The sequence below is a fragment of the Lactuca serriola genome, chromosome 8 (genome assembly GCF_051521515.1).
Source record: "Lactuca serriola cultivar US96UC23 chromosome 8, Lser_US96UC23_V15, whole genome shotgun sequence".
NCBI classification, from domain to species: domain Eukaryota; kingdom Viridiplantae; phylum Streptophyta; class Magnoliopsida; order Asterales; family Asteraceae; genus Lactuca; species Lactuca serriola.
The window spans coordinates 284,369,993-284,380,178 of NC_136415.1; the positions used below are offsets into that span (position 1 = coordinate 284,369,993).

At 32.0% G+C, this 10,186-nt stretch overlaps 1 protein-coding gene across 1 annotated transcript; it reads left to right on the forward strand.

Annotated features, from left to right (window-relative positions):
* Positions 1-3,704: 3,704 nt before the first annotated feature.
* LOC145068142 (uncharacterized) lies at positions 3,705-4,124 on the forward strand. The gene has a single exon (XM_079015121.1). The coding sequence runs from the start codon at positions 3,705-3,707 to the stop codon at positions 4,122-4,124; it is 420 nt and encodes a 139-aa protein (XP_078871247.1).
* Positions 4,125-10,186: the final 6,062 nt, after the last annotated feature.

Here is a 10,186-nt window from a genome sequence, read left to right on the forward strand (position 1 = left end):
TCAGAATGTTGTAGACCTGGATGCTGAAACTCAAGTGAATGTTGAAGACAAAGATGAGAGTTTTGCCAAGAAAAGAAAATTAACATCTGATGTGTGGGCAGACTTTGATAAAATAAAGAGGAAAGATGGGAGTGATGGTGCCAAATGCAAGCATTGTCATAAGGTACTTGTTGCTGGCTCTAAATCTGGAACAACCCACTTGAGAAATCATTTAACTAGATGCAATAGCAAAAACAAAACTGATATTGCTCAATATATGGTATCCACCAAGAAAAGTACCTCTGATGATTCAGTTGTGATTGAAAATTTCAAGTTCAATGAAGAGAAAAGTAGGATGGATTTTGCAAAAATGTTGATCAAGCACAACTATCCATTCAACATGTGTGAACATGAGTATTTTGAGTATTTTGTGAAGGGTCTTCAACCAAAGTTTCATCTTCATTGAAGAAATACCGTGAAGTCTGATATACTTCGTGTTCACAAAATTGAAAAAGAGAAACTATATACTTACCTTGAAACATTACCTGGCAGGGTTTCTCTTACGACTGATATTTGGACAGCTGATCATCAAAATATCGGATACATTTGTTTAACATCTCATTTTATTGATGAGAATTGGATCTTAACTAACAAAATACTTGCTTATAGATGTATAGATTATCCTCATGATGCAGAGACTCTTTTTAGACACATCATTGACTGCATACTAGATTTGAAGCTTGAAGGAAAGTTGTTCTCCATGGTGCTAGATAATGCTAGTGTCAATGACGCAATGGTGAGGACCTTGAGAGGTTGGCTTTGTGACAGGTCTGCAATCCCCTTGAATGGTAAATTATTTCATGTTCGTTGTAGTGCTCATATTCTTAATCTGGTTGTTCAAGATGGTTTAAAAGTTATTGGTGAGTTCATTCACAAGGTAAGAGAAACCGTAAAATATCTTAAACGTTCTCCATTTGGAACACAAAAGTTTAATAATGCGAAAGCTCATTACAAGATTAAGGATAAAAAAAAGTAAAAATGGATTGTCCCACTAGATGGAATTCTACTTTTTTGATGATTAAAAGTGCTTTGGAGATGAAAGATGTATCTTGGCGTTTAGCCCAAACAGATGATAATTATAAATTCCATCCAACTAAAGAGGAGTGGGAAGTTGCCCAAGTTATAAGTGATTGCTTAGAGCACTTTTATAAAGCTACAAATCGGTTTTCTGGTTCTTCTTATCCTACTTCAAATATGGTCTTTTCTGATGTTTGTAAAATTAAGTTGCAAATGATGAAGTGGGAAACCAGTGAATATCTATTTTTGCGTAATATGGTCAACCCAATGAAGATTAAGTTTGACAAATATTGGAATGAATGTTCTTTGGTTTTATCAGTTGCTGTTGTATTTGATCCCAGGTACAAAATGAGTTTAGTTGAGTACTACTATAATAAGATCCACGACTCTCTTGCTATTTCATATGTTGAAAAAGTTCGTAGTGCTTTGTTTGACATCTTCAATGAATATGATGAGTGCTTATCTCATTCTAAAGTGGAATCAAGCCCAAAATTTCGTGGTTCTTCAAGCGACACACACTTTTTTGATGATGAGTTATGTGGATTTGATTCCTGGTATGAAAAACAGAAATCTAATGTACTTGCTACAAGCAAAACTGAGTTGGAGATTTATTTAGAAGAATCTTTATTTCCAAGAAGCGAGTCTTTTGATGTCCTAGATTGGTGGATAGCCAATAGTGCAAAACATCCTACTCTTGCAAAGATCGCACGTGACATATTAGCCGTTCCGGCAACTAGTGTTGCATCTGAGGCAGCATTTAGTAGTGGAGGAAGAATAATTGATGAATGTTGAAATCCCTTAATAACTTGTATGTGGTTACTTTTGTACAGGTGCTCGGTGAGTTGAATGGTCGGATTCTTGATTTTTTGAAGATGCATCTCGAGGCCTACGTTTTGTCATGCATGTTTGTGATAGTAGACATTTGTTTGTTTTTTTAAGAAATGTTATTTGAAGTATTAAGTTGTACTACACATTTATTTTATTTAAGAAATATTATTTTAATTATTAAGTAAAATGTGATTCATGTGTTTGATTATTTAAAATCATGCGGGTTACGGAGCGGGTTTGGATATCCGTTGATTCGGTGGATAAGGGTATGGGTTTGATTATTCAAAATCTGGCGGGTTACGGAGCGGGTTTGGATCATCTTTTAAAATTTGTTAAAAGGGTTTGGATCAAGGCTGATCCGCTCCAAACCCGCTCCATTGCCAGCCTACTTTTATGTGCTAAATGATTTATGTTATAGCTATAAAGATGCCTTATATGCTATTATTTGATTGGATCTATGGTCTGTTGCTGACCGGATCTGGAAACTTTATGTGTTCGTACTTCTAAACATTCGACTGCGAGATTAGAACTAGCATGTAACATTTCGAAGTGACAAGGATGATTTACACGTCTATGATAAATTAAGATCTAAATTCGCCTACTTTGGTGTATAGATCAACATGGAGAGAACTCGAAGTGGAATCGGAAATGCTAATGTTAATGGCAATCAGTAGCCTCAACCCCAAGTGATTGAGAAAGTACCGATAGTAGCAGCTGCACTTGAGCCAATCACGATGGTCGGGGTACAAGCAATGATCCAGATGATGTTGGATTGTCAGATGGAAAAGACAAGGCATTTACTTAAACAGAATAGGGATGAACCTATGATTCTTGTTAAACAGCATGAGTTGAACATTGAGCAGTCCAATAAACGGAACTGTAGTCAGACTGTCAGTCAAGTTGAACCACGAGTAGGAAGGAGAAACCACCATAATGGAGGAAATGACGAACATCGATACAAGTACAAAGATTTCATGGCATCCAAACCACCGTGTCTCTCTGGAAACCCAACACCGATGGAAGTTATGTATTGGATTTCCAAGATAGAGACAATGTTTGAGAATTGCAACTGTAGCAACAGACAAAAGACTGCTCTTGTGGTTCCCCTGTTAAATTCTGGAGTACTGAGCTAGTGGACGCTACTAGCTGATACAATGCCCAAGGGAGAAGCTAGCAAGATGACTTAGGAAGATTTTCTGGTGCAACTGAAAATGCAGTACTGCTTTGGGCAGGATTTACTGGAAATCAACAATGAATTTCAGAATCTGAGGAAGGGAAGAATGAGCATCACCGAGCATGCCGAACGTTTTACAAAGAAGATGAAGCTTGTTCCTTACCTAATTCTAACTGAACTCTCCAAGGTCAACAAGGTTGCCCACGGATTACCAGCAGACTTTGGTCCAATGGTCAAGCAAGAAACCAATTTGAAAGTCGCCATCTGGGAAGCTAAGAATGTTGAGACCCAGATAAGGGAAAAGGGTCTAAAGAGAGTTGAAGTTGGTGAGAAGTGGAAGTTCGATGGATCTTCAAGGTCCAACAAGAAGAAAAAATTCTCGAAGTCTGGTTCGAGGAAATTTGGAGGTGGAGGAGGCGAAGCCAAATGGTGTGAGAAGTGTAAAAAGAAACACTTTGCAAAATATAGCGAGGAGGTGATTTGCTATAAGTGTGGAAAGACTGGGAATTACGCCAATAAGTATGCATCCAACAAGAGGGTGTGCTATGGATGTAACGAAGAAGGGCACATTTCGAAAGACTGCCTAAAGAAGAAGGAGGCAGCAAGGCCTAACGTTCCACCAAGGCTGAAGACGAGAGCTTTCTAAATGAAACTGGAAGCCGCAAAGGATGCAACAGATGTTGCTTCAGGTACCTTTCTTGTAAATAGATTACTTGCCAATATATTGTTTGATTCTGGAGCGAATTACTCCTTTATATCACACATATATGGTGGAAGACTAGCATTCCATGTAGATAAACTTGATAATGCTCTTGTTGTAGAAGTTGTCAGTGGAAATTTCATACCTGTTAGAGATTGCATTAAGAACATCATCATCGACTTGAACGGAAATGAATTCCACGAGGAGTTGTTGCCCATTGAGTTAAACGGTTTCGACATCATGCTGGGAATGGATTGGCTTAGTGTAAACGATGCTGAGATATTATGTCGTCGTCTGGTCGAACCCATATTTCTTCACCTTTCATCGGAAACTCCCCATGTTTCAACCCGTTTTTTACCTTCATAAGTTATAGTGAACCCTAATTTCTTTTTTGACCTAGATTTTTTCACCTTCATTTGTAAAATCAAACCCAAATATATTAATATTCATACGGAAATCGAGCCAACGGAAATGATGAAAAAGAATGAGCAAACTAGAGAAGGTGTGAACTTTTTCCAACAATTTCACAAAGATGTGTTTTCAAATCTACACATTGAAGAGATGTATGTCGTTCTTGAGTTGAAAACGGATGAGTAAGACACACACACACACACACACACTGAGAGAGGGTATTCTTTAATTGTTGTAATAAAAAAAAGGAAAATTAAATAATAAGGGGCAAACTCGTCTTTATAAAAAATTTCAAACCAAATTGGACCAAACTCGCAACAAAATGATAAGTTTGGGCTTATGGTGCTAGAAAGTAGCATTTTTCAGCTAACCATAGTTCTTGCAATTTTTTCAAAAAATAAAAATACCAAATGTATGGACCAAAATCACCAGAAATATCCAAAATTCGACCACGGATGTAAGTTCAAAATTTTTTTTGAACAAAAAATACAATTTTTTGCCAACCGCATAATAATCGTAATTTTCTCTTACTAAGGGTGAAAGAGTTAGGTGCAACCTGACAGCAATAGTGGGCGGTACTGATTGTACCATTAAGGCAACGAATCTAATGAGTCACCACTAAACGAAGAAAATTGGTGGTAAACTGACCCTCTTTTACTAGAGTCTAATTTTTCCATGTTTTAGTTGCCTTTATTTCATGCATAAAAAAGTTGCACCCAAAATATGTTTGTATGTTTTTAATTATTATGTGAATTAGTTTTTTATGTTTTTTTATATTAAGGATTAGTTTTGTTCGTTTATAGTTAGTTTTTATTTAATTTAAAAGATGAGTTTTCATATCTAAATGAAAACAGTGAAAGAGAAAAACTATATAATAAATAGATTAAAAGAATTAGGAAAATATCTTCCACCCTAATATCAATAAATCCATGGTCGGCCCAGCTTGCCAGCGAGCTGGGCCATGGCCCAGGGCAGCAAACTTTTATGGGCATTAGATTTTATAAGCCTCATATGGGTATATGTTATTTAGGGAAATAAAATTATTGATCCATTGCAACAAAAGCAAGTCCAGTCCAAATGAAAAGTAGGCAGCCAACCACGAGTTTGTTCTATACCTAAACATTAGGTGGCAAATTGAAGTGTATTGGGAAGGCATGACTCTTCGGTCCCCTCAGTAACAGCGCATGACGGATAATTGTTGTTGAAGAAGACGAGGCGTTTTGATCAATGCACTCTAGAAAAAATGATTCAAACAATTATGGACATACCAGTTGATCTCTATAAAACTTACGGTGGTCTTTCTTCCCTCACTCTCAGCCTAAAAAAATTTCATCCTCATATTTTCCTTCTTAATTTGCCCATGTGATAACTTTTTCTTATTATCCCCAACTAGACATCAGTTTTCGCCAATAATCACGCTTCAAGAGGTGAGACGTTGTACAAATCTTAGACAATCCATAAGTTGCAATGATAGATGACTATTTCAGATATGAAAAATCTCAGCACTCAAGGATGTCTCTTCAATCTCGTATCTCTCTGTCTCTCTCATGATCTCACCGGAATTTGGAAGCCTCATTATCTCAACTTCTCTCAGTTAAATGTTCATTGGATTAATTTTGGTTAATTTTGTTTAAATATACACATGGTGTTTCCTGGTTTCTTTCATAATAGAACAAAAAATTGTTAAATTTGTTACTATGGTTAGATTGTTAAAAAGTTATTCTATAGTTTATGGTAGCTTGTTTGAGGTGGAATTTTTAGTGCTCTTTTTTTGTCATAATTGGTGTTACCCTCAATTTATATGTCTTTAAAATCATATTGGTTGAACATAATAAGTGAAGGTGTTAATGTCAAAGACTTGAAATTAGATGCATTCAAATTTAGTTTAAAATCAGTAAAATTAGTTTGCTTGATTTTTTAGTCAGTTGTGTTTTCACAAACTTCTTTGCGGTAAGTAGTTTAGCAAAGTAATTTTCCTAAAAGTTAGTTGTCATAATTGACGCTTCTCTAAGTTTTGGTATTATTCTGAAATTTCTTAATTTACTTGTATATAGCATTTTTGTTGGTGTTTAGTTGTTCTGAGTGCTAATGTGCGCCCTATTTGTATAATTTTGGGACCTTTGCATGTAATGTATTTTTATCTCATCATGTACCACAGTTAATTGCTAAAACACATTTAATTGTTCAATTTTCGATTTTTCCAACATTATAGTACCATAATTTTTTGCATTTTAAACCTAATTTGTTATGTCCCCATGTATGTACAATATATTCTAGGAGTATCATCATATATATATATATATATATATATATATATATATATATGAAAATAGTCTTTTTAGTTTTATAATTCTATGTTTTTGATACAATAAGGGCATCATTATGTTTTTTTGTCCAGTGCATAGAAAACCTATGGACCGGCCTGAATAAATCATACACCAAATTATAAAAACAAAGTTTAAATAATTATTATTGATATTTATATATAAGGTTGGGTATACCCTCTTTTTATATTTCACTCATTTTGTCTCTTCAACGGCATCTTATTTTCTCTTGATTTTCAAAATTCAATAAATGATCACTTTTTCAGTTCTATTTGTTTTTTAATATTTTTTAAAATATATTTTATATCAATATTATATTTTTTATAGAGAATTATAAGCCTTAAATTTAATATTTTTAATATATATATATATATATATATATATATATATATATATATATATATATATATAAAGGTTCAAATGAGAACCAAAAAAGATTAAGAACTCTAAGAACCACTCTATTTTAACATATATTAAGTGTATTTTTTTTTTTGTTAATTCCAAACATTGATTTTTTTCTATGTTTTGATAAATAGAAAAAAAAAACCAATAAGGGCATTATAGTCATTTTGATAACATAAACACTAAAACAACTTATATGTATCAGATCTAAATCATCTTTTTAAACAATGTATGATACTTTATAAATAAATATATGAAACTCTCTGAAAGCTCTTCCACTAAACTTGAAGAACACACATAACTTACCACCAGTTGCCACCAACAACCACCATGCACCGTCGTCGCCTCCTACTGTCGGCAAACAACCGTTGCCACTTACCATCGTCGCACCGCCGCCATCAACTCCACAAGCTCCAACGGTTCCAGATCTACGATTCCAACCTCAGATCTATGCTTTTCACCTCTGTATTTTCGTCTATAGATCTATGAAAAAATCTGATGAAAACACCTACAACACCTCCATCATTGCCGAATTAACATGATTGCTAGCAATTTTCTTTGTGTTTCCTGTTCTGATATAGTTAGATCTAAACGATTTTGGTGCTTTTTCTCATCCCTGGTCTTCTTCCTACTCCAGATCTATCTAGATTTGGTCAGATCTAGAATCTCCGCCTTCAAATTTGCCATCACTGCCACCTCCACCTTCAGATCCACCACTTTTTCTTTGCTGGAACGCTAAAAAAAAGCCAGATTATACTTCTTTGGTGATAAATCTACGATCTCTGATGACAAATCTATGATACTTTTCTCTAGATCTACGAGTTATGCCTCTATATCTACGAGCTCCGACGAGATCTAAGACCGCCATCACACATGCTACCTAGCCACTCTAGTGAAAAATCACCAACTTGGCTCCATCTCTTTCTCTCTAATTTTGGATGAAAACCACCACATATATGTATCAAGTACGTCGATTTTTTTTGTTTTGATTTTATTCCTTCTGTTAAGCTGTGAATTTAGTGTTATAATCTCTCTTTTGGTGTGTACTTTTGTTAAATTAGTTTTAACTGCTATTAATTTGTGAAATCATGCTATTTAATTATAAATCTAAGTTTGTTTTCTTATTTGTTATAATATTTGCATAAACTCTTAAGTTGTGAATCCACTGTTATTACGTAGTGAATCTTGGTCTATTTTCTTATTATTTTTTTATAATATTTGCATAATGATAGTGTTTTCTAAAATAAATTAAGTTTAGAATATGTATTATTATGTTAGTGTTATAAAATAAATTTATTTAGGTTTTTAAGCGTGAATTGTAATGTTTTAATGTTTCAGTTATTCTTTAGTTATGTTAAGGTAAGTTTTAATTGTTATTAATAAGAAAATATAAGTTTTAAGCTGTGAATGCATGAACTTTAAAAGTTTTAAGCTGTGAATGCATGATTTCAATAAGTTTTAAACTACAAATACGTGCTTTTATAAGTTTTTAAGCTGTAAATGCATGATTTTTTATACAAATATGATTTTGTACATGAAAGACATTAGTTTTAAGCTTTAAATGCATGGTTTTTTTTATAAGCTTTAAGTTGTGAATGTATGTTTTTTTTATACAGATCTGACTGTTTCATTGAAAAATATGAATTTTAAAATGTGAATGTTGTGAATACATGATTTTTTTTATGTTTTATACTTTCTTATATTACTATTTTCTCAAATAATCTTAACTTAGGTTTTTTTAAAATGATGAATTGTAATGTTTTAATGTTATTTATTATTTAGTTATGTTAATGTTAGTTTTAACTGTTATTAATAAGAAAATAGAAGTTTAAAATTGTGAATACACGATTTTTTATAAATTTTAAGTTGTGAATACATGATTTTTCTACATGTATGGTTGTTTCAATATAATACAAAGGTTTTAAGTTGTGAATGCATGCGCTTTTTACAAGTATTAAGCTGGAAACGCGTGATTTTTTATGCATAAGTGTTTGCTTCAATGAAAAACATAAGTTTTAAGTTATGAATGCATGATTTATTACGATTTTATATAATTATGAATAAAGTATCTACAAATTAAACTATAAATATCTATGTAAATAAACTTTTGAAAGAAGCACTACCTTATATAATCTAAACGTATAAATATAAGTTTTAAGTTAAGAATATGGCTTTGTAATGTTTGTGCATTAAACTGTAAATTTATTAAATTAAGTTGTGAATTTTGTGTAGTGAACTATCAAAATGATTGTATTAAGATGTGAATTGATTGTACTAAAGTGTGAATTTTTAATGAATTTTGTGTTAAAATATGAATGATTTATGTATGAATTTTTGTATTTATTTTTTGTGAATATAATTATTTTTTGTGTTGTATAAATATGTAAGAATGTATTCGTTTTTATAATTGTTGCATTAAACTCTAAATTAGTGAATTAATGTGTTTATTAAACAATGAATATAGTATTTAAGCTAACAATGTATGGTTTTATATACAAATTTGGTTTGAAACGAATGATGGTTACCACATTGGCATACATGGATGGTGTTGACATGTGTTAGTTGGTGGTGGTGGTAGAGTTTGAGTGTGGATTTCCTAAATTAGTGAATTAGTGATATTATGATTGTATTAAATTGTGAATTTTGTGTACTAAACTATGGATTGACTGTATTAAATTTATTTATTTTGTATAATTTTTATGTTAAAATATGAATCGATGTATGAGTGAAAATATTAGACTGCAAAAATTATAATTTTGTATTTTTTTGTACCAAAAATACAATTTTTTTTTTTTTTTGGATTTTAACATTTTGAATAACTATTGTGTATATATTTACTTATAAAATGGGGTTCTTACGGTTCTTAATCTTTTGTGGTTCTCATTTAAACCACTCCCTATATATATATATATATATATATATATATATATATATATATATATATATATATATATATATATATATATATATATATATATATATATATATATATAAACGATAAAAAAAATTATAGCATTAGCCGATAAGAGGCAGAGAAAGAATTTTATGAAGAGGCTACCCGCATAAGGAAACCATCATCTATTTACCTATGTTGTGTTCCTTAATACAGTTCCGTCCAAGTCAACACACCTTACATAATTGTTCTTTGGATATTGTATGGCCTAATAACTACTTTATTTATACATAAACTTAAACTTTTATCGTGTGATGTATCGACTAGCATATTTCTTGAAATGAAAAGGAACAATTTTAAATTTTAAAAACATCTTTTATTGGATATTTGAAAAAATA

Coding starts and splice junctions, on each gene's coding strand:
- LOC145068142 (XM_079015121.1), top strand. CDS start 3,705: ATGAAACTGGAAGCCGCAAAGGATGCAACAGATGTTGCTTCAGGTACC.